The sequence below is a fragment of the Amblyomma americanum genome, chromosome 1 (genome assembly GCF_052857255.1).
Source record: "Amblyomma americanum isolate KBUSLIRL-KWMA chromosome 1, ASM5285725v1, whole genome shotgun sequence".
In the NCBI taxonomy this organism is placed as follows: Eukaryota; Metazoa; Arthropoda; class Arachnida; order Ixodida; family Ixodidae; genus Amblyomma; species Amblyomma americanum.
In genome coordinates this window covers 483,348,424-483,373,630 of record NC_135497.1, presented here as the reverse complement: position 1 = coordinate 483,373,630, position 25,207 = coordinate 483,348,424, and the positions used below count along the sequence as shown (strand labels likewise).

The 25,207-nt window shown below is 51.1% G+C and overlaps 1 protein-coding gene across 1 annotated transcript in view; it reads left to right on the top strand.

Moving 5' to 3' along the window:
• The first annotated feature begins 328 nt into the window (after positions 1 to 328).
• The window catches only part of LOC144116072 (uncharacterized), a 68,293-nt gene continuing 43,414 nt past the window's right edge, over positions 329 to 25,207 (top strand). The window contains exon 1 of the mRNA XM_077650726.1: positions 329 to 1,227. Coding sequence (XP_077506852.1) covers positions 507 to 1,227 — 721 coding nt within the window. The 5' untranslated portion in view covers positions 329 to 506. The remainder of the gene's footprint in view (positions 1,228 to 25,207) is intronic.

Genomic DNA, 25,207 nt, shown 5'->3' with positions numbered 1-25,207 from the left:
ACTATAGAGTTTACCGTCGACATCTTCGGGTTTCGGAATATCTAACGACATGAGCAGCGGCTTTTTAAACCTTTGTTTAGCTAATATTAATTTTCAATTATAAAGTCAAAATTTTCAGCATTTATATATACCACACTATTTTGAAAAATAACAATACCATTCCATACCACGGGCTTTGGTTGATGTGATCATTTCAAGCAATGAATAAAAGAACAACAAAATATTTTCTGCCGAGCAGGTCTGAAAATATTTAACCGCCAAATAGCTTTGTGAAAGTCAGTTATGGGGACCGATTAAGGAGCAATGACCGTCAAATTCCGCACCACTGCTCGCTAACAGCTGACCTGACATGCCTCAAAGCGAAACCGCCAGTCGAAGCGGCAGCGACATCGCGTTCGCCACAAACAAAACATTGATCGGCGTCGAGCGCGAATGCGCATAAAAAGTGTATTTTTCATTTTGTGCGGGCTGAGGAGGACCTTCAGCGCCAGCCCGCATTGTGAACAATGAGCGCTCTGGACCTCTACACACAGGTAACCCGAAAAGTGTTCGAATCGGGCCCCGAAGACCAAGATGCCTGGGCTGACATATATCGCCTGCTGTCCCTGCTTCGGCAGGCGCTGGCCTGTTGTGTGTGTTCCGGCCTACTCGTCGTCCCCATGTCGTCCACTTCTTCAAAGTGTCGCCACACAGTGTGCGAAATGTGTGTCGGCCAGACGATGCGGTTGAATTCGCCCTGTGCAGAGTGCAACAGCAGCACCGCCGGTTTCACCCAGAACCTGCAGCTCCGTATCGTGCTGCAGTGCTACAAGAAGATTTGCCGATATTTGAGTGCTCCGAGCTTTCAGAAGAAGTGGGGGAGCCTAAATGGGTGCATGGACATCACGTTTAGGGACATTGTGGTCGAAGGGTCCCGCCTAGCCGATGACTATCGGCATGCGGAGCCCACGAGCACACCGTCGACCTCGTCGGCAGTGCCTTTCTTGGCAGCTTCGTCATCGTTTTCTTCCTCATTAGCCTCGGCAGGTGTTGCAGCATCATCAACAACGGTACCCCCTCAAGCAGCACGTGTTGTGAATCGGACTTCAGCCGTAAAGGCGGCCGCAGTGACAAAAAGTGTCAATGGTGACAGGACACGTCGCGTCGCGCTGCTCAACGGAGATGTGATGGCACTAGCGCACGACCATGCTTATGCTGCGCCGTACAAGTTGATAAAAGTACCTCCAGGTAGGTGTTTTCGTATCGAACCAGCCTGCTCGATCTGCCAGTGCTCGCAAATGCGCGTACGGAGAGCTTATGCGTTCATTCCGACGTGCAGTTTCGGAGCACGCATCGCTGTTCATTGGCAGTAACCTTGCACGCGTTCCTGTGTGCCGCCTTTGCTAACAACGCAGGGACACTTGTGCATGAACTGAGGTACAATTGTGGCCGTTAAACTGAGCTGTTGCCGCATTGTAAGTTTTGACCACGGTGTAAGAATAATTTAGGTGCTGACACTCGCCGCTCCCCGTAGAGAGAAGGCGCGGGCAGATTGTTTTCGCAGATGACCTTGAATCAACGGTAGTTTTCTCCGCAAGGGTACAGATGGCGCTGTACTATGGGAGCCCAGGGGCCCGCGCTGCCCGCTCGCGTTCGTTCGGAAATTTTCACGCCACGCGCGGGGTGTACTTGCTGAAACTCGTGTGTGTGTGTGTGTGTGTGTGTGCGTGTGCGTGTGCGTGTGCGTGTGCGTGTGCGTGTGCGTGTGCGTGTGCGTGTGTGTGTGTGTGTGTGTGTGTGTGTGTATGTGTGTGAAGGCTTCTCCGGGTTCTCGAAAAGTGTTTGGTTGTGCCTGTGAGTCCAGTGAGTGCATTGTTCGGCTGATTGGTATTCTGCTGGGATTCACTCAACGTATACCACGCCGCGGCATGTGACGCCGAGTGCAATTAGTTGCGCTCAGCCTTGCTGCGCTTCAAAATGGGCAAGAAGTGCTTTGTACCGAATTGCAAGTCGGGGTATCGGACTTGTACGGAGCGTGTGTCGCTTTTCAAGGCTCCGCGTGAACCCGAACGTTTAGAAAAGTGGCGACGGGCGATTCCGAGAGCAGATAGAGTTTTGCAGCCTACCGACCACGTGTGCGCAAAGCACTTCCCGCATGAAGTGATCTCTGCAACATATCACGCGGAATACAAGGGGAACGTCCTTCTACACGCACAAAAAAATCCGGTGCTCTCACCCGACGCTGTGCCTAGCATTTTCCCGAACTGCCCAGGGTACTTGACTGTGCAGCAAAAAACGAGAAAACCTCCGCAGAAACGGCAGGCTCTGCCGCCGACTTCTCACAAGCCTAAGAAGCAAGGACAGCCAGAAGCGTCGAATGCTTCTGAAGAGCTACACCTGGCCGTTGAAAATACACCAAGTTTATTGCTGGTTGACACAACGAGTTCAAAACATTCTGATGCCGAATCAACAGACGCGCCTTGTAAGAGGCCACGCTTGGATTTCAACAGCGTCGCGCCCCCTCCACGTGAAGAAGAGGATACTTTTCAATACGATACTGACACATTGAGTGGCACATGCACTGCCGACGCAGCTAGTCATACAGCTGAAAAGGTTACTTCCTGTTTTAAATTCAGGTGGCATTCCTCCAGCCGCCTCATCTAAGCTCACTAGGCGCAACAAATCATGATATTGTTCTACAATAACTACTGAGCGGAAATTATCGTAAATACGATACGATTCTTCCCTTCAGTATATTTATTTGATTATAATTAATTAGCCGGGATCTCATTGGACACTAATAGCACAGTGTGCTAGTAATCGCATAAGCTTTGCTCACTATTAGGTGGCATCCGGGAAGTAAACATTTATTTATTTAATTTCAGCGCCGTTCAGGCGTTAAAGAAGAGGTTGGTAACAGGAAAATTTTAGATTAATAAGAAATAATAAAATAGCAAGAAACATATAACACCGACTTGTTTAAGAGAAGTAATGACATAATATAGGTGACGTAAACGAAACTTTGGCTTAGTTGGGACGGCAGAAACATTCCTGATTCTATCATATCTTTTCATTCAGCAACAAGTTTCTTCCTCATCTGAAAAAACTACGCAGCAAGAGAGAAGTCATGGACCAACGCAAGAGCAGCGACCCACCGAGTCCCTGTTCCTCCAGGACGGAGGACAGCAAATGACAATTTCTGCTCTGTCATTCTGTGCATCCAGCCTTAAACTCCCAAGTGAAGCCTGGGCAGTCCAAGTTTCTGACAGATTTGGAGTTAAATCTGTTGTTTTCAGTGAGCTAGAATTGCCGAAAGAGAGTAACCAGGCGCCTTTTCATAGAAAAGTACTAGTAGTAACCACATCACATAATGACTCCTTGTCAGTGAAATGTTTTGTTTATGGCCGTATTGTTAACGTACAGACCATAAGTTCTGGTTTGCCCATGAATTCCCTAGCTTATATAGAGTGTGCAGTGCGGGTCTTTCATGAAATGCATGTGTGTGCAGGTGGTCCCAGTGGTGAAATGTACAATAATATACGCCCCGAGTGCGCATATATTGACAAATGTGGAACCTGGCGGCACAACAGTTGCCTACTAGTGACAGAGAGTACAAGTTGCAATGCATGTGCTAAGTTAAAAGATGTACTTCGTATTCATGCTGCACGAAAGAAAAAGAATTCTCAACTGAAACACATTCGCATTCCGGACAGTCCATCGAAAAAAAAACGCGCATTGAAATGTTGCGGCGCGCCAGGATTGCCTGCTACAAGTCAAAAGTGCGGCTTCAAAAACAAAAACATAATCTTGAACAAGAACTGGCTAACTGCAAATCAAAACTACTAGAAATCAGTAATGAAACACTCGAACGCCTTTCCAGAGAAGCAAACCTTCCTGAAGCGCAAAAGCTGGTGTTGAAAGAGTGTGTAGCTGCAGGCAAAGCTCGCTCAAAAAACGGTAGAAGATACTCAGATGACTGGATCTTGCTCTGCCTTCTCCTCCATATTAGGTCACCTGCAGGATACAGATTCTTGATGGAGAGTGAAATTCTCGCCTTGCCTTCAGTACGAACAATACACCGCTACATCTCATTGGTGGGCTTTAAAACAGGCTTTGATAGTAAGTTCTTCATAGCCTTAAAAAGGAAACTTGAAAAGAAAGATGACTTCAAGCGGCACGGTATTATAATCTTTGATGAGATGCAAGTCCGTAAAAGCAAGGCTGTCAACTCAAAGACAATGACCTACATCGGTCTGGCATCAGAGACGGAAAACAGTAGCGAGCTTGCTGACCATGCTCTTGTTTTTATGTTCTGCCCTTTTGGTGAAAGTTATGCTCAGCCAATAGGTGTTTTTGCAGCAAAAGGTGCCACGAGGGGTACTATTCTTGCACAGTTGCTCCTTCAGGCAATTTTACTTATGGAGGAAGCTGGAGCAAAAATTCATGGGTTTGTTTGTCATGGAGCTTCGACAAACAGGACTATGTGGCGAACACTGGGTATAAGTGGGTCACTAGAAGCCTGCCAGAACTCCTTCACACATCCAAGCGACCCCACACGAAAAGTTTTTGCATTTTCTGATGCTCCACACCTCTTTAAATGCATCAGAAGCCGTCTTTTGCACCAAAGGTACCTGAAAAAGGAGGGACGTTGGATTAGGTGGGAGGACTATGCAGCAGTTTATAAAGAAGACCAAGCGAATGTTGGAGCTCTGAAGGTGTGTCCAAAAATAACACATTCCCACATTTATCCAAGCAACTGTGAAAAGATGCGGGTAAAGCTTGCCACGCAAGTGTTCAGTCACTCGATGGCAGCAGGTATTGAATTTTACAGAAACCGTGGTGTGCGCAGACTGGGAGGCACTGAAGCCACGCAAGAATTCACATTGTTTCTTAATAATCTTTTCGATGCCTTGAACCGGCGGTTTCCTCATGAAGGTGTCACAAAGCAGGGCTCTGACCTAGGCATTCTGTCACGTGGGGTAGAATGGTTGGATAACTGGGAAAAAGAGCTGCAGAGTGGAAATATCACGAAAGATATGTTCCTGACAAAAAGCACCTCTGAAGGGCTCCGAGTTACCTTGAGATCAACTAAAGAGCTTTGTGAGGTTCTTTTGCATCAGTACGAGTTCTGATACGTTCTTACAAATAAAATGAACCAAGATCGGATCGAAAGATTCTTTGGCAAGATAAGTCTTGCTGGAAGCCAGAATGACCATCCTTCAATGCCAACATTTTTGCAACTGTACAATACAATGTCCATTTACAGCCTTCTGAGGCCTCCCAAGTTTGGGGATTGCTGCGTGGTCGATGAGAAGCCATTACTAGACGCATCAGACTTCAGAGCCCTGATCGAACTAGGCAGTGCAAGCAACTCTTTGCCTGGCTTCATTGATCAGCTAAAAGAAAAGCTTGATAAACTGATTCTTGTTGAGGACTGGGAATGTGAGGATGTTATCACAGTAAACGGAAAGAATACAGCGCAAGTCGTTGACTGCATTCTTTACTATGTGGTTGGATTCTTGAGCCGAAAGTTGATGAAAGCCACAACGTGCGATTGTTGCCGGTCTGCTTTTACCATTCCGGAAAACAGCTCTGCTGAAGCATCCCTGACCAACACAAAGAGCAGGGGTGGACTGTTGCACCCCAACGTGAATCTCTTTGAGCTGTTGAGAGCAGCTGAGGAGCACTTTGCAAAAAATGCCGACAGTCAGTCTGTATACTGGGAAACAGTGGAGCATGTGCTTGACACAAAGACCTTGACTTTTCCATGAGCTCAGCACAAAGAAGAGGTCATCGCACAAATTCTGCACTATTTCTTAACCATGAGAATGAGGCCGCACTGCAAAGCTGCAACCATGAACTTGAAAAAACAAGCTCAAGAGAAAAAAAAGCTTGCAAAACTTTGTTCATCCTGAATCCTGTTGCCAAGTTTACAGAATGTACTAATTTTTGTTAGATTTTTTGTGAATGTATGTTTTAAACAGTTTTTGCCATGTAATGTATAGTTTTGTGACAGAATAAAGTATATGTTCAGCCCCCTTTCAGCATACCATTCCTAATATTCTACACAAATGTAAGAGCACTGTACACACCACCAGACCAACTTCAGGTCGGACATTTTTTTTTTCTGATATAAGAGCGCCCATTGTTCTCTTGAAATGACAGAGTAGGATAGAAAAATTATGCCCATTCATGGGCAACTAGCACAAGATATACTGCTTTGAGAGTTGCGATAGATTTAACCGTGTGACATGCCCTTCATCAAGCTGTACTGCACACGGCTTGCTGTACTGGCGCAAAGTATAACCGCCATCGCCTTAACACTGAGAAGAAGTCTGCGTAGGTGTCGCGTGTCGAGAGAAGTTTGTAACCAAGTACATGTATGTGTAAGCTAGAGGTGCAATGGTTCAAGGTGCTTTGAGGACGTTTATTTTGTAAAGAGGAAGATGAGCAGCGTCGGCAGCCGCACCGCCAGCGCAAAGCGCGAGATCACTGGGTTGACGACCGAAGCTCGGAACGGCATTTTGGCTAGCTGTCCTTAGGATATTTCCCCGAAAATCCAGTTACAATTTATTTATTTTTGCTTTAATTAGCTAACATTGGCGGGCGCAACCAGAAAATACGATTGATATACTGGCTTCAACGTATGCTAGCTATCAGAGCTATTACAGAAACGCCGTCGAGAAATCAGTTGCACATTCATTTAGATAATCAGTCTTGTTACTGCAGAATCCCGGTGTATTCATGCCTGTGCATACTTTTCTATATACCCCGATATCGAGCGCGACAAACGAGCAACGCTTAGCATCGATAACCTACGCAGCGCGAATCCGAGAGCCTCCACCTACTAGCGCCACCTGTCGCCGGGAAACGAAAACAGCGCCGGCGGCGAACACAACCAGGACGGCACGCCGGCTGCAGTGTCATCACCTAAATTATTCTTACACCGTGGTTTTGACTGGGGTTCAGCGACTCGTAGGCGTTCGCCGTTTCAAGTTGGCAGACTGAAGAGCATCGCGTACCGGCGTTTCCCTGCATCTGCATGCTTCGGGAGCCACCACATTGTTTATTTTTGATCGCTTTGGAATTGATGTACGTTTGCGCGTAGTTTGCGGTGGTGAGGGACAAATAGTTTGAATAGTACTGCCCCGCTGTTTCCAGGGCTGGCTGGTTTGAGTGCCTAAGCTTTCGCGACTTCTCGCATGGCGGCGCGGGTTACTGCCCCGGGCTACTGGCCTTGTCGACAGATGGCGATACCATCACATGCGGCGGGTTGTTTAAATCGCGCACTGTTGTTGCTGCGATATGGCTAGCACCACACTAAAGAGCGTAATCAAGTGCGATAATTTCGAATGGCGAGTACTTACGGACGCGCCTTGTTTGGATTACTGTCGTCGTGATGGTTACTTCACGTAATTAAATCAAGATGGCGTCTCCATTGACATGGCGCAAAAACGGTGCTTTGGCTTTGTTTTTTTGTGGACGTGCTGTAGTTTTTGACCAGCGCCGCATTTTTCTCATAAAACCGGCACCTCTGCCGATGTTCGTTTCTGCGGTTACCCGACTCGGCGACGGCTTGAGTGTTGTTGGTGGCAAACAGCTCAACGACGCGGACAGAGTGGAAGAAAATACAGGACAAGCGCTGACCCACAACTGAAATTTATTTATGGAAAAAGTGGCCAACTTATCAGCTAGTACATAGACAAAACCCAAGTTTCTACGTGGCATCGAGGAATGCAACCTCACTGTCATATAATGAAATAGATGGCTTACTGACACATAACCTTGTTTTTTTCTTCATGTGATATGCTTCCATAATCTCACGTGTTAATCGGGACGGGTGTTTGTAGAGGATATCACAGTAAGGCAATGAGGGAAAACAAAATTGGCAGTTTCGAACATGGTCAACTAGATGATTAGATTTGTTAGCTTCAAGATTATTTGCATGCTCTTTCAAACGTGTATTGATGCAACGCCCCGTCTGCCCGATATATATTTGTCCGCATGACATTGGGATTTTGTACACAACCTCTTCTGCGCATGGCACATACATTGTTTCGTGCTTAAGCCCACAAGTTGTTTCAGATTCTTTTCGTTGCTCAGCCTTTCTTTCCAAAACAGCACAAACCCTTTTAAGTTTCTTGGGTGCTGAAAAAACCACCCCTACGCCATACCTTTTTGCCACATTTTTAAGATTATGCGCGCGCAACTGCCAGGCACCTGGCGCCCTCAAGGCGATTTGCGCATGCGCACTGACGAAGCGCAGGCTCCCGATTATAGTGAACTACACTTCCGGTACTCCGGTAACGGTAACGCGGTACACGGTATGCTAAAGGTGTCTAATCTTCTCCAAGTCTGTTGCATGCGAGCAGTGAAGAATGGCCGGAAGTTGACCGTTAGCGCATGCATTCTGGGCTTCCCCTTCACGTCTCGTTGGTCGCTTCGAGCACGTTCCTAGCTGCGATTGCAATCGCTACGGAAGATTCTTCACCCGCTAAAAGCGAGGTGTCCGAGAACCTACGCTTTTTACTTTACTCATGTGCCTTGAATTTCTCCGGCCGTGGGGGGCCCTGATATGCGCCTGATCGCCTTCTTGCTTGCAAAGGGCTCGTCTTTTTTATTTTTTTAATGGTTACCTATTCCTAAAGGTCATCCTCGACAAATTACCGCGTCCTACTGAAAAATAGGCGACGTTGACTGAAAACGGGTGCCTTTAGAGCTAGAAAAGGTAAAGGTGCGCTAGCACAATCAAACTTTCGTTGGCACGCTGCACTAGCTGCGTCCCACGCATAATGTGGCTTTCTATTGTCTACTGAAACCTGAACACGTGACCATGACTTGCATGACGTACATGGCCTCCTTCCCTCTTAGCGTGACGCAGGTTTCCTCCTTTCCACTGATTTCTAGCTATTGTGTAACCTTCTTTCCACATTGATGCAGCTGGCGCAACACTTCGCAGCTGTTGCGGTTTTCCTCCTTTTCACTTCCCACCTGTCATGGTGGGCAGGTGGCAACCTGCCTGTTTCATTGTGTGCAGCCTGCCGTCGGCAGGCTTCAAGGGCAGACAGGGCAACCTTCTAGCTTGCATGGCATCTAGAGCTAGCGCACTAACAGTGTATGGCGGCGTTGTGTTGTGTACGCTTACCAGCTGCCTCCTGCCATGGTCATGGTTGGTAGAAGGAAGACCCACCTGGCACTTGCCACGGTTGGCTGGTGGCAAAGTTGAGAGAAGGAAATCTCCCTCTCCACTTGTAGGGCACAGGCCGGAAGGTGGCTGCAGCGGGAAAAACTCCCCAAAAAATGAAAAGTTCATATATTGGGAGTTCTTCCCGCTGCGGCCACCTATATTGAAGGAAGCCAACAGCCACCGCAACCAAGGTGCGTCGGGGTATGTTGCTATTATATATATATATATATATATATATATATATATATATATATATATATATATATATATATATATATATATATATATATATATATATATATATATAGATGTGGGTGGCTCACGTGTGGTTGAAAAAATTGCCGTTTTTTTTTCTTCAAATGACAAGTACTCTTGAGCCAGCCTGCTCCAAGAGGCAAAGTGACAACAGATTAACAAAAAGCCATTACATCGCAATTATTGCACGCCTCACACGAACTCAGTGTCGCCCGAAGTCGTCTGTGACGTCATAGCCACCGCTCGGCTCTTGAAACCAAAACTACTTCAGAGAAGAAAACATTGAACAAAAAGTAATTTACCGGGCTTAGACGAACTCGACGGGGCGATACATGTTTTCGGACGTCTCAATAACGCACTACGAAAATTTGGTGTCCTTACTCCTTTATTAGGTTGAGAAACATGTGTGCGTATTTTTGAGACCTGAAGACAGTGCACTGCTGTGCAACTAATCCCCACACTTCGACCGATACCGTTTCGAGATGCTCGATAGCTGCGACAGACCTTCGTTCCCGCAACGTAGAGGTCGCACTGTTGTGTGCCACTGCGTTTTCACGTGCGCTTAGTGGATGAACCCGCTTGTGTCGGTCCGAATACGTTCCGGCAGCCGAACGCACTTTTTTTGGCCGACGCGTTGTCAGGTCGAACACGAAACCCGATCCGAGTGTCGCATAATTTCCGTAGCGCCTTTAGACAAAACTCGCTTATTCACCGACGTCTCTCATCACTTTAGGCAGTTGTGTGTGGGACTGCACTGTGTTTTCTTCGTCCTTTAGCCTCTCGCACTTTCCGTCGCCCCACTCGTTACGGCTCCTATCGTTTTGTGTTAGGTCGCTCCTGGCTGCTCGCGATGGTTGAAGGAAGCCGGCCAGTAGCTGTTCTCGACGCGCACGCCCGCCCTTCTCCCGTAGGGATGCGGAGGTTTCTAACGGCCGTTTGAAAACGCTGCAGCTACCGTGTTAGCGGTAGTCCGCTTTTTCTGCTGGTGTTCGTGCTTAAAGGGGCCCTGAAAGGGGCTCTCTGTAAAGGTGTGGTGCGCCTGCGATGTTAAAGGACATCGCTTCACGAATATCCTCCAGCGAGAATTTTGAAGCGAAAACCTTCACTACGCCGGCGTTTCGAGCCGTCAGCGGGACCGCAAGTTTGACCTTAAATGTAGCTAGAGCTCAAACAAGGAAATGACGCCTGTCTCACATATCTCGGTGGACATCCGAACCGCACCCGTTAGAAAAGGAAAATGAAATGAAAATTGGTTCTAAGGAAAGGAAATTACGCTTGTCTCATATCTCGGTGGCCACTCTAAACGCGCCGTAAGGGAATGAAGTGAAATGAAGGTTGGTTTTAAGGGAAAGGAAATTACGCCTCTCGCACATCTCTCTGTGGACACCCGAACCGCGCCGTAAGCGAAGCGAAATGAAAGGTGGTTTTAGGAAAAGGAAATGAAGCCTGTCTCACATTGCGCCATTCCCCCCCCCCCCCCCCCCCCGCAAAAGAAAAGAAAAACAATTTATTTTTCAATTTGGGTTTTCGAAATTATCTGCGGTGTTTGCGCGTCGTTTGGAACCTGATCTGGTTCCATATCTCCGCATACAACGAGCAGTAATACAGTTGTAAACGTCACCGAAGCTGTATTAAATATATACTGTCTTGTGCGACCTCCTTTAATGTCGTTTCGACGAAAGCAAGTTGTTTAAAAAATAAAACAATGCCTACTCTGTGTGTGTCAGTATGTCTATCTATGGAAACCGCCAGTCGTTCGACCACAAGCGTAGCCAGGGAGATGCCGCGGTGGCTTAGTGGTTAGGGCGCTCGGCTACTGATCCGGAGTACCCGGGTTCGAACCCGACCGCGGCGGCTGTGTTTTTACGGAGGCAAAACGCTAAGGCGCTCGTGTGCTGTGCGATCTCAGTGCCGTTAAAGATCCCCAAGTGGTCGAAATTATTCTGGAGCCCCCCACTACGGCACCTCTTTCTTCCTTTCTGCGTTCATCGCTTCCTTTATCCCTTCCCTTACGGTGCGGTTCAGGTGTCCAACGATATATTAGACAGATACTGCGCTATTTCCTTTCCCCGAAAACCAATTATTATTAATATTATCAGATGCAGCTTTTCGCTTTCCACCTGCAAGGTTAACGAGAGGTAAACCACCAGCAATTTTTTTGATGCGGTTTGTAGAAGCCGAGTTATCTGTAAAATTTTGAATTTCAACGTCTCTTCGCTCCCCCTTTCTTTCCCTCTCCCTGCCCTCTCCCTGTTTCCGCTAGTCGCAGCTGAAGTGCTTCAGCTTTCGATGGCAGATGCAGCGGCTAGCAACATCTTTTCCTTCCATTGTTATATTATTATTAAATAGCCACTAACAACAACAGCGTCTCCGCGCCTTTCCCTCTCCTCTCGTCACTTTTTGCATGCTCACTGGTCGGCGCTTCTGAGCATCCCCACCGCCAACGCGCGCGGGTGGAGCCTCCTGACCCGCCAGAGCGACGCGGCTCACTGGCCGCGGCAATGGTATCTGCGTGACGCCTCAAAGGATCTAACCACAATAGCCATCTCCGAATAGAATTACGCAGGAGCGTGCAACGGAGGAGGGCGCGAGCATGAAAAAGTTGTCGGAAAGTACTCGCCTACTTTCGCGTGCCATTGTGAGTCCTCTGCTGCGTGTAGGAGTGTAGTATGTGGCTCAGGTGTTCATGACGAGTATGTGCAGTGTTTGAGCGAGTTCATGTACTCTCCTCCTGAGGTGTTTCAGAGCCCCTTTAAGAATTCTTGTTGGCATGTTCTTGGGCGGGTTTCTTCGCCACCTTCGAAAACCATTGCAGTGCCAGTTTTGAGGCTGACTATCGTGGCTACGATTTTTTTTTCGGCTGAAGTGCAGGTTGGGTAGCACACCAACTATCTTGACGACAGAAGCGGAGCGCATCTTCCAACTGATAGCAATAGCTGTCACGGTGGTGGTGATGATGTTGATGATGATGATGTGACCTGTCTCGTGACTGGATATAGAGTTAGGCGTGAAACGGCGATACGCGAATTGACAGTCACAAAAAACTAGTGCGTAGCCAGATACGTCTCATCGTTCATGCTACAACAACAGCGGTATCACAGCGCGCCGGTCTCTATAGATCTGAGCTGTCTGCGATTGCGCTCCCGCCTGAATCTGTACCAGCTTCGTGGTTCCCATTTTTGTTTTCTCTGATATACGTCCAGTCATAGTCTTTCGCGGTGGGCAGACTGAGGACGCAGCGGTACTTACGGAGGTCCCGTTGCCTGCCTTTCGGTTGCACGACCGGTGATATCACTTTCCTGCATTGAGCGAGAATGTGCGAGAGATCTCTGGTGGTTCGCGCGAAAACAAGTCGGGCCCACTCCGCGTACTTTTGTGTCTCGGTGATTTCTGGCCGCCGAGTGGAAGGAATGCAGCTCGATTGCGGCAGCAGATCGGGAGCATCTTGCGCGTAAAGCGGTTTTCGTCGCTTCCAACGAAGGGAGCCGATACCGGGTTTACGGGGTTTAACATCCCAAAGCAACTCAGGCTATGAGGGACACCGTTGTGAAGGGTTTTGGAAATTTCGACCGCATGGTGTTATTTAACGTGCACTGACATCGCACAGCGCACGGGTCTATAGAATTTCTCCATCGAAATTCCACCACCGCGGTCGGGATCGAACCCGCGTCTTTCGGACCAGCAGCAGAGCGCCATAACCACTTAGCCACCGCGGCGGCTGGAAGCTGATGCTGGTGAAGGGCTGAGGGGAAGCTGAAAATTAAAAAAAATTATAATAAATGCAATAGCACAACCAGAATCAGCAAGATCAATGTGGTCTTGAAATTCGTATTTATTATCGGGTTCCGTGTGCTGTGCGATGTCAGTGCACCTTAAACATCCCCAGGTAGTCGAAATTATTCCGGAGCCCTCCACCACGGGACCTCTTTATTCCATTCTTCTCTCACTCCCTCCTTTATCCATTCCCTTACGGCGCGGTTCAGGTGTCCAACGATAAATGAGAGATACTACGCCATTTCCTTTCCCCCCAAAACCAATTATTATTACCGGGTTCAAACCCGGGTACTCCGGATCAGGGCGCTCGGCCTCAGGGCGCTCGGATAAGGAGTACCCGGGTTCGAACCCGACCGCGCCCTGATCCGGAGCACCCGGGTTGGAACCCGACCGCGGCGGCTGCGTTCCGATGGAGGAGAAACGCTAAGGCGCCCGTTTGCTGTGCGATATCAGTGCACGTTAAAGATCCCCAGGTGGTCGAAATTATTCCTGAGCCCTCCACTGCGGCACCTCTTTGTTCCTTTCTTCTTTCACTCCCTCCTTTATCTCTTCCCTAACAGCGCGGCTCTAGTGTCCGCCGATATGTGAGACAGATACTGCGCCGTTTCCTTTCCCCAAAACCAAAAATATATTATTGTGCATGAGCTGAAACAGCGTTTCGCTTCCTTTTCGCCGCTTTCAAAAGGAGCGTCCTTCATTGAGGCTTGACTTGGGGCTTATCAGCCTTTTATTCTTGCTGACATAAAATGGCACGTGAGTTATCTATTTGCAGCTGTCGGCTGAGTGCTGCCCTCATGCTGCGGCGCTTCCGTCCGCCCAGAATGGCCGTAGCCGCGCTATGCGAAAGCGAAACCACACTTCTTCCGCAAAATATGAAAGCAGCTGTATATGCTGTATAGGAACTCTACTGTACTCAAGTCATCGGCGAGTGACGCACAAAGTTCTTTACGACTCGCGTAGTGCACTGGCCGTAAGGAAGCCAGTTTTGCATCATGGGACCATACGGTGGGGCATGAGTGCGCGTGGGCCTCGGCAGACCTAAATGTGGGACGAATTCCTCTTCCCACCGTATCACACATCGGTACACGGGACACCGTGTGTAATGTAGGTAGGTAGGTAGGAAAGACTTTTAATGCTCTAGAAAGGTGCTAGTAGCAGACGAGAAAGAAGAGGTCCATCTTCCTTCTTCTCACAGGGTCGGTGCCCCTATTCCAGGGCTCCGCTGAGCTTCGCTGCTCGTTGGGCGTGCTGGATCAGACCTTGTTGGCAACCCAGATCGCCGCTGGAGAGCCGGCTCTCCCACTGTTCCGCACTCGGGTCTTTGCGAAAGCTGTCGTTTTTACTGCATTCCCACGTGATGTGGTACAACGATGGTTTGCTGCCACACCACGGGCAAGTGTCCCGATATTGCGTCGGGTAAATCTTGCTAAGGATATGCAGGTTTGGGAATGTTCCTGTCTGCAATCTTCGCCAATACACTGCCTCTAGTTGATTTAGATCAGGATGAGGCGGCGGATAGCGGATCCGTACCCCCTTATAGTAGTTGAGAATGTCTGAGTACGTAGGACTGACTCGGTCGGGTAGATCGTCCGATTGGGAGGAAGCTCGGCTCGTATACCCTCGAGCTACCTCGTCGGCGCGTTCGTTCCCCGCTATGTCGGTGTGTCCTGGTACCCAGTAAATGCTATGTATGACTTTTGGTGGGGTCGCGCTCTGGAGGAGCCGGAGCGCGGCGCGACCTATGCGGCCGTTCATGTAGTTACGGCACGCTTCTCTCGAATCTGTAAGGATAATAAGGGACATGTTGCTTCGATAACCGGCTACCGCCGCTAGAGCTACGGCCAGCTCCTCCCCTTCGGTTACCGTGCAATCCCTTACTGAGGCGCTAGCTAATTCCTTTAAGTTCGAATCAATAACTACCGCCACTGTGCTGTTATGTGAGCTTCTTGTATACGGAGCCGCGTCCGTGTATACCGTTGTGGATTTTGTAGCTAGATTTTGTTGTACATACCTCGCCCGGGCTGCCCTACGGGCCGCATGCAAGTTGGGGTCCATGTTCCGGGGAAGGGAGCGAACCTTTAGCGTCTGGCGGATTGCGTCCGGTATGCTCGCAGTACGATTCTCGAATTCCGCAGTTCCGCCTAGCCCCAGTCGGCTAAGGAGCGAGCGCCCCGTAGGAGTCTGCTGGAGCCTAGCTAACTGCGTGACCATTTGGGCTTCTTTGATCTCTTCGAAGGTGTTGTGAATTCCAAGAGCCAATAGTTTTTCGTTGGAGGTGTTCATTGGTAGATGCAGGGCTGTCTTGTAAGCTTTGCGGAGTATGGTGTCTGCACTATCCACTTCTCCTTTGTTGAGGTTGAAGTACGGGAGGGCGTAACCCACGCGACTAACCACCAGGCTCTGAACCAGGCGCAGGGTATCCCCCTCTGGCATGCCGCTCCGCTTCTGCGACACGCGCGTGATCATTCTGGCGACCTGAGTGGTCGATTGCTTGAGAAGGCCGAGCGTATGGCCGCATCGCTGGTTGCTCTGCAGCCACATTCCCAAGACGCGTATCTTGTCTCGTTCGGGAATTAGCTGTCCTTCGAGGGAGACATTGAGGGACCCTTCCTTGTGTTTCCCTTTGTGGACTCGCAGGAGTTCTGATTTTTCGGTGGAGCAGGCGAGGCCTCGTGCACTGGCATATTCTTCCACGCAGGCAGCCGCTGCTTGCAGTCGTTCTTCTTTCTGGCCGAGCGACCCAGTGGTAACCCAGACCGTGACGTCGTCAGCGTATATTGCGTGCTGTATGCCTTCGATCTTCTCGAGTTGTCTTGCGAGGCCGATCATGGCCACGTTGAAAAGTAGTGGCGAGATGACGGACCCTTGAGGTGTGCCTTTGTTTGGGGTCGAAAATTTAGCGCTACGAAGGTCTCCGAGCCCAACCGTTGCAGTGCGGTTGGAGAGAAAGGCCTTCACGTAGCTGTGAATTTTCTCGCCGCAGTGGAGGTTGTCGAGTCCTTCCATTACAGCCGTGTGGCTAACGTTGTCAAAGGCTCCTTTGATGTCGAGGGTCATAACCACGTTCTCGCCTACGCTCGGGACGTTGGTGAGGACTTCCTCTTTGAGTTGTAAGAGGATGTCCTGGGTGGAGAGGTGGGCTCGGAAGCCGAACATAATGTGGGGGTACAGGTCTTCGTCTTCCATGTAGCTTTGGAGCCTGCGAGTAACGACTCGCTCGTAGAGCTTGCCTAGGCAGGAGGTGAGTGAGATAGGTCGGAGATTTTCGATCTGGAGTTTCTTACCCGGTTTGGGGATCATTACGACCTCTGCATGCTTCCACTCTTCAGGAACCGTTCCTGTGGCCCAGTGCCCGTTGAGGAAGGTGGTCAGTTGGTCGACCGCCTCGTCGCAGAGGTTGCGTATGAGTGCGTTCTGGATCTTGTCTGCTCCCGCCGCAGTGTTGCGCGTGCATGCCTTTATGGTAGCGAACACTTCTTCCCTGGTGATCGGCCTGTCTAAGTGGGTGTTCGGTTTCCCCAGGTATGGTTTCGCGTATGCCGCAGGCAAGGTCGTGCCGTAGCATTTCTCTTTGGCCTTATCTAGCAGTTCCTCTTCCGTACCCTCGAAGGTGTGGAGGAGTCTGCGGATAGCTTTCCCGCTTTCGGCCCTGGTTTGGGTAGGGTCGAGGAGGGTCTTGAGTATACGCCACGTTTTGGCCGTGCTGAGGGTGCCGTCCAGCGAGCTACTGAACTGCTGCCAGCTCTGCCAGGCCAGTTGGGTCGCGTACTCCTCCGCTATCTTGGTGACTTCTGCGATCCTGAGCTTGAGCTTCCTGTTAAAGCGCTGCTTCTTCCAGCGCTTGGTGAGTCCTCGACGTGCCTCCCACAGCCTGATGAGCCGAGGGTCCACCTCAGGTGTTTGCTCGGTGCGATCCACTTCCTGAGTGTACCGCTCCTGGATGTCTTTAAGTTGTTGACACCAATCATCTATGGAAGTAATCCCCCCTTCCAGGTCCGCGCAAGCCTTGCGGAAAGCCGGCCAGTTGGTGATCTTGGCCGTGCCGAGCTTGCGCTTGATGTTGGTGGCTGCTATCGTGGTCTTCAGGATATAGTGGTCACTGCCTAGATTCTCCAGCAGATTCTCCCACGTTGCGTGCTTCACTCCCCTGACAAACGTTAAGTCCGGACACGTATCCGGGCAGATCGAAGTGCCAAGGCGCGTGGGATGAAGTTGGTCTGTTAAGAGGGTACATTGGATCGCTTCCGCCGCGTCCTCGACCTGTATACCTTTGTGATTATTAGTGGGGTATCCCCATTGCTGTCCGCGAGCGTTGAAGTCGCCTGCAATGAGCAACGAGTTGCTTTTCGCAAGTTTGCTGGCCCCTAGAAAGAGTATATCAAAATTCGCGTCCCGCTGGCGAGGCGGGCTATAGAGGTTTACTAGAAAGACACTCTTTTCCTTACGCTTCTTTTTGGGAATAATTTCCGTCACTAAGTGTTCAATGTTGGTGTTGGGAATTGGGTCATGGGCTATGGCTACCAACTTTTTGCTGACCAAGGTTGCCGTGCGTCCGCTATCGTAGCACGTATATCCCCTGAGTGACGGTGTCGTGTTAGTTTCCTCTAAAGCTATTATATCGGGTGTTGAACCTTGCGTATGTAAAAACTGCATTAGGAGTCCCTGCTTTTGGCGGTACCCCCTGCAGTTCCATTGCCAGATTTCTAGTGGAGTTTGTTTAGCCATTGTTTTGGGCATTGTTCTGATTGGAGCCTTCAGTTCCGAAACGGCGCTCGTGTATGAGCCTGTCCCGGGCCTCGTTTGTTATTCGTTGCGTATTTTGACTTTTGACGTGGCTGCGGAAACTTTGGTCCTGCAACGCAACTTTTTGCTGTAGTAATGTGATGTTCTGTTCTGACAGGTTGAGTTGGACCTGCATGGCATCTAATCTTGCATGAGTTTGTCGGAACTGTCCTTCGGTGCGAATCATGAAATCCTCCATGCGCTGCTTGAAAGTTCTGAATTCTTCGGGGCTCACTTCTAAGGGGGTTGGAGATCGTTGCACTTCGGCCGCCGGAGTCGGGGGCCGCGGTACGTGCCCTGTTCTCTGAGCCTGCATCTCTTTAATGAGGTCATCGATTTTTTTTCGGAGATGTGCATTCTCCTCTCTTAGAGCTTTAATTTCCTTCGAGTTACGCGTAATATTATCTTGATCCGAGTGCGGAATCAGTGGGTTTGGAGAGCCCGCTCCCCAGCTCACCTTGACGCCGCCCTTCTTCTGTTGTTTCTGCGGCGGCTGCTGCTGCTGCTGCTTCGGCTTGGCCGTTGACCGGTTTAGCGGCGGGAAAGAGTCATCCCTGGATCGGCTCTGGCTGTGATCTCGCACGGTGCTACGGCCTCGGCTCGAGGAGCGGCCATGGTCCCGCTCCGAGCTAAGCCACCTGGGTCGGCGCTCTCGACTCAGGTGCGGGTTCTGCTGCTGCTGCTGCGGTTGTTGCTGCTGCGGCAGTTGATGCTGCTGCTGCTGCTGCTGCCATTGTTGTTTCCGGGACTGCCGGCCGTCGGTCGTGCTGCCCCGGAGCTCCTCAGTAGTCTTGAGGCGTCGACGGCACTCCGTGGTGACGTGGTCGCCTTCGCACACCATGCATTTGGCCTTGCACGGGTGGCCTTCTGGTGGGTCGTGTGTGCCGCACGTCCTGCAGAGCTTGGTGTTCGGCGTTGGACAGACGTCCGAACGATGGCCTTGCTCTCCGCACACGTAGCAGATCTGTCTCGTAGGACGATATGGGTAGGTCTTGAATTCTCCGGATCGGTAGATGACCCACTGCGGGATATACGGGCCGTCGAACGTGATGAGCGCCGTTTCCGACTTGCCCAGCATTCTCGCTTCCAGGATCTTCACTCCTTGTGATCGAAGCCGCAGCCTCGATTTCAGTAGGGCCGGTGCTTGCCCCGGCATGACGCCGTGAATTACCGCACGCTTCAGGTCGTCCGGTAGGGCTGGATAGGTGTTGGTTGCATAGGTCTGGTCATTGATCGTGAGCTTTTCGATCTTCCTGAGCACGTCGCCGATGTCCAGGTCGGGCGTGCTCGCAATCATGATGTTCGATCCGGGCCGGAGTCTCATGATGAAGTCTTCTTCCTTGAGCGTTCCTCCGCTGGCCGCGACGAGGGCTTGCGTTGCCTGGTCGACACGGATTTCGCTGATTTTTAGGCCTCCCTTTGGGCTATAAATGATTTTGATATCATCCTTCGGTAGCGGCGGCGGACGTGGCCTGATCTGCCGCTGCGCTCCCGCCAGATGTGGTTTTAATGGAAAGCGCGGCACGCCACTCGCTCGCGTCTCTGCTCCGCCAGCTGCGGCTGTCGGCGCTATCTTGTTGCTTGCTTCTTCCCGGGGATCCCCTGGCCCCTTCGAGCCTTTCTTCGAGCCTTTCCTTTTTAGGCGCCGTTTGTAAGAAACAAGCTGCCAACGATCCATGTCTTCGTCTTGGAGTGGGTCGATGTCGGCCCCGTCGTCCCGCTGCGGTGGCGAGGTCTCCATGGCCTCGGTCACTGCGTCCCCAAGTCCGGGGCTCGCATTGACCGGCGGCGCAGCAGGAGATTCGTCCGTACTTTCAATATTCGCCGAACCTTGGGCCGAGGTCCGGGTAGGTTCATTCATGATAGGGTCGTCAGCGTCCCGGGGTTCCATGCTGGCCGATGTCTAGACACGCAAGCACCGCACGGGGCCGCCCCGGGAACGCGCTAGGCCTACGCTAGGCTCAGCGTTCCCGGCCGCAGGTGGCCACTCGAAAGTCCGATAAAAGTCCAAAAAATGGGCCTACCGGCTCAGGAGTGGTGTCGCCGTGGTCCAGGTGACATTATCCGTCGATGTACCCGAAAGTTTTCGGTGGCCCACGTGAAAATTGGGTCGGAATCTTCGAAAAGACACGGAGCCGATGTGGAGTGCGTCCGTCCACATGCGAACGCCCAACGCGTCTCCGTGTAATGTCGGGACGCTACCGCTAAATCTGTCGCTTAGGCGACCGTGTTAACGACTGGCTCGTGCCAGAAATTCATGCGTTGCGATAGGCGGGCGTTCATATAGCCGAATCACCGGCCATTCACGAATTGCTCTCACTACACGAACGTCGTTGTTGCGAAACGCAGTAGCTTTTACACCTTTACCCTGTGTGATCTTCTCGGCCCCTATATAGGATAGGCTTGAGGACATGCTGCTGAAAGCGCAGGGAGGGCGTTATGCCTTCGCCTGTGTACGCGGGCGCCTCGTGACGCCCTTTAGGTCCCACTCTCCTAGACAGACAGAGAGAGGATTGCCGTCGACGGTGGTATTTTTATTCCTGGGGTCCGGCGCTGGCCGCGATCGGCAGAAGCTCGTGGGCGGGCGCGGAGAAGGAGAGGTACGAGAGAGCTAAGGGATTGCATGGGATATGAGTATACTGCTAGTAGCAGCTGGTCGCTGCTGCCGGGGCCGTCGTAACCACCGCGCGCTGACTCTGTCGTCTGACCGTGAAACCGAGTGATGTCACGCGGAGCGCAGCTGGTCGCTGCTGCCGGGGCCGTCGTAACCACCGCGCGCTGACTCCGTCGTCTGACCGTGAAACCGAGTGATTTCACGCGGAGCGCAGCTGGTCGCTGCTGCCGGGGCCGTCGTAACCACCGCGCGCTGACTCTGTCGTCTGACCGTGAAACCGAGTGATGTCACGCGGAGCGCAGCTGGTCGCTGCTGCCGGGGCCGTCGTAACCACCGCGCGCTGACTCTGTCGTCTGACCGTGAAACCGAGTGATGTCACGCGGAGCGCAGCTGGTCGCTGCTGCCGGGGCCGTCGTAACCACCGCGCGCTGACTCTGTCGTCTGACCGTGAAACCGAGTGATGTCACGCGGAGCGCAGCTGGTCGCTGCTGCCGGGGCCGTCGTAACCACCGCGCGCTGACTCTGTCGTCTGACCGTGAAACCGAGTGATTTCACGCGGAGCGCAGCTGGTCGCTGCTGCCGGGGCCGTCGTAACCACCGCGCGCTGACTCTGTCGTCTGACCGTGAAACCGAGTGATGTCACGCGGAGCGCAGCTGGTCGCTGCTGCCGGGGCCGTCGTAACCACCGCGCGCTGACTCTGTCGTCTGACCGTGAAACCGAGTGATGTCACGCGGAGCGCAGCTGGTCGCTGCTGCCGGGGACGTCGTCGTAAAGAAGATCCAGAAGTGGTAGCGTAGGAGTTGGCTGAAAAGCAGCGAAGATATGAAAGTGCAAGGCTAGACAAGCGGCTGAAACGCCAGAATCACGAGAGGCACGCCTTGCTAAACGCTTTTCGCTTCGAGATATCCAGGCTTAACACTTTAGCTAAGCCTCAGCCCAACTTTTTTCCGTCCGCGTCGTCCGCGCACATCCGTGACGTCGTGTCAAGTGATGCGCGATTCGTCCTGAATTGAATTGGTTGTTGGGGAAAGGAAATGGTGCAGTATCTGTCTCACATATCGCCTGACACCTGAACTGCGCCGTAAGGAAGGGGATAAAAGAGGGACTAAGACAGGAAAGCAAGAAAGAGGTGCCGTAGTGGAGGTCTGCGGAATAATTTCGACCACCTGGGCATCTTTAACGTGCACTGACATCGCACAGCACACGGGCGCCTTAGCGTTTTACCACCATAAAAATGCGGCCGCCGCTGTCGGGTTCGAACCCGGGAACTCCGGATCAGTAGCCGAGCGCCCTAATCACTGAGCCACCGCGGCGGGTAAAAGCCCTGCGATTCGGTGTGTCGTGTGAATCCACCTTGAGGAACGCATCGGAGGAAGAGACATATGTGCGCGATGCTTCTGCAGGCAGATTGGTCTGATGAGGAGCGAAGGCGGTTGTAGCGTCATCGGTGCTGCTGCGCTTGTTTCACAGGCCATTCGGCCTGAGGAACACCGTTGCGTCAGAACATGCGCGTCTTCGTTTTCTCCTCCGGTGCCGTCTTCAGTTTCATATTTGCTGATCCTCTGAACCGCCACGGTGGCTCAGTGGTTAGGGCGCTCGGCTACTGATCCTGAGTTGCCGGGTTCGAACCCGACCGCGGCGGCTGCGTTTTTATGGAAGCGAAACGCTAAGGCGCCCGTGTGCTGCGTGATGTCAGTACACGTTAAAGATCCCCAGGTAGTTAAAATTATTCCGGAGCCCTCCACTATACGACACCTCTTTCTTTCTCTTCCACTCCCTCCCTTATCCTTCCCCTTGCGGCGCGGTTCAGGTGTCGGCCGATATGTGAGACAGATACTGCGCCACTTCATTTCCCCCAAAACGAATCATTATTATGCTGTGAACCGACCTGCCCGACATCATGCGTTAATTCAAGACTGCGGTACTCACTGCACGTACACAAGCGCAGCCAGCTTTGCTTCTTTTCTCTTTAAATTGCGGGTCAACCTTGTAACGGCCGGCGTATCGCGGTATAGACAGTATACAAACCAGTAAACTTTGTTCCTGCTCGCAAAACAAAATGTCTGGTCATCGTACCGTTTTCACAAAACTGCTTTTTAAACTTGCTTCTCAGATTGAAATGTATAGGTGCCGGTTGTCAGAGATGTACAGAAAGCATGCTGCAGGAGCTTACACTCCATTAGGCAATGCATGCTGGCGAAGCTACGGAAGATTTCAGTGCGCGATGTTCTTTTTTAGTTCCATTCTTTATTTGTTCGTTGTTTCTTATTCCTTGCCAAGTTGGAGTAAACTTGAAACAATCAAGTAATTACTCATTAGCATCCACCCAAGCGTTGCCGTACGACCTGCGAAGGAAACCTATGCAGATTTCAGAGAAACTTCGGTTGAACCCGGGACTGAAAGTTCGTAGGAAGTTTCTCTGAAAACTGTATATATCTCTTTCGTAGCCGTTTGGCTGCACTTAGGGGGATGCAAATGAGTAATTACTCCGTTATTATGATTTGCCATGTGCTGTGTGTATGCGTGCGCAGTTTTATCATTTTTCGTGTTCTAAGAAAACACCCTAATTTGCCCACTTCAGTAATATAATAATTGCTCCAATAATTCCGCCAAGTTCTTGCATTTTTGCACTGTCGGAGTCGGTGTAACGTCCAACGGTTGAAATTTTTCACATTCTGTCCCACATTTTGGCCTCCAGGGCATGCATTACGAGTCGGCTAACCTGTCGGCGTGCGATGCGCGCCAACAGTGGACGGGAGTCGTCGCGGCCACGTTTGTGTGGGCGCACGAAAAGGCCCTTTAAGGACACAACGAGAGGAAGCACGCACGCACACCAGTGTGCGTGCGTTAGCACGCCAGACCTTGGCTCGGGGTCTGTCTTCAGGGGCGTCTCACGGTTTTTGTCGGCTCAGCAGGTCGGCTCGACGACTCCCTCCGACGGGCATGGCGTTGAACGAGCACGCCGTGACGCAGCCGTTGCTCAAGGTGCTCCTGGCCCTCGGTCGTCACCGGTCCTTTCCAGCGGTCCTGCTGCCGCGAGCCCTGCGTCAGCACGCGCTGGCCTGTGGCGCTCGAGCGGCTCTCGCTCAGTGTTGTCTTCCTCTTTTGCTTTCATTTTATTTATTTTGCCTAGTACGGGCGTCCGCGGCGCGCCAAGGTCGCCACCACACCACATAATGCGCCGGCTACTCTATCTAAGTCAGATTTCTGAAAGCTTGTGGACGGTGTTTGTTTTATTTATATATTTGTTTGTTTTGTTTTTATGTTCATATCCTTTCCCGAGAGCAGGAGGGACGCGCTGAAGCACAAGACAATCCATATTCACTTTGCCTTATGGTTGCGAATATATGTTGGACCACAAGAGGAGAAAGGATAGTGCCACATGTTGGAATGCTTCAAAATGAACAAAGTTCAAGCGCTAGCTCTAAGCCAGTGGTGGACTGCTACCACTGGCTTTGGGCAAAGAGCGCGTCCAGCCGCTGACTCTCAAGTACACGTTAAGCAACCAGCGAACAGTGGTGAAGAGATGCGACGGGGTCAAGAAAAAAAAAACTGGCAGTGGCTTACCTTGGCTAACCCTGGAATTCAGTGAAAAGCAAGGACGTCTGCTAAACGCTTGAGGCTCGTCCGTGGCAACTCCGCTACACGCTCGCGACAGCCGTTCTATACATACCCACACGACCACGTGGCTACGGCGTGGTATCACATGGTCTTACGTCGGTTGTCACCACGTGGCTTCACATCACCCCATCGGATGTTCCTAAGGTCAAAGGTCAATCCAAAGATCACCCAATGTCAAAGGTCAACTAAAGGTCATGAGTCAAGGGTGTGACACCCTAACTGTACCACATATGGTCATACACCGCTAACGTGGTTGGGCTGAAGGTCGTTCAAGGTCATTCTCCGGCCTACGCGACGACTGTTTTAACTAGCGTAGTGAAGGTTTTCGCTGCAAAAACCAATCGGTTACTAGCTGGACCCCTCTGTAAGAAAGGCTGGAGTATTAAGTGCCCGCGGGGCGCACGTCTGAGACCCCTGAATTACAAGCCAACTTGAGTTTGTAGTTACTGTCCCTTTTTGTGCGCTTATAAGGTTTGCCTGCAAGACTATTCCAGATGACGGGGGAGGGGTGGTTGCTGTATTACAGGCGCATACTCAAGGGAGTTGACAGGACATCGATAAAGTCTGAGCCGTAGGAGCAGCGATTTCGTCGTGCTTAGTACATCCAAAGATACCTTGCTTAGCAGCTATCGTACTACGAGTATCAGTCGCGGAGCATGGTTGTCATAACGCCTACACTTTGTGAGTGATGGCGTGTGATGACGTGTTGCCCGTCTGGCGGATCTTTGAGCGACGTGTGACGTTGAGTTGAGAGAAAAAATAAACAAACAGACTAGCGTGGCTTCCAGTTAAGCAAATTCCGTGTATCGCCTTCTTGCGCGCCCTTCAGCCACGTTTTCGGAAGCATAGCTCGGCTGAGTTAAGCATGCCGGAGACGTGTTAGCGGAGACGTATGCTGATTTACCGGACGCCTCGTGCGCACGCGCAGTGAGATTATACGTCTTCGCTAATGTACGTCTCCAGCATGCTTAGAACGTGTAATGACTGGAAAATC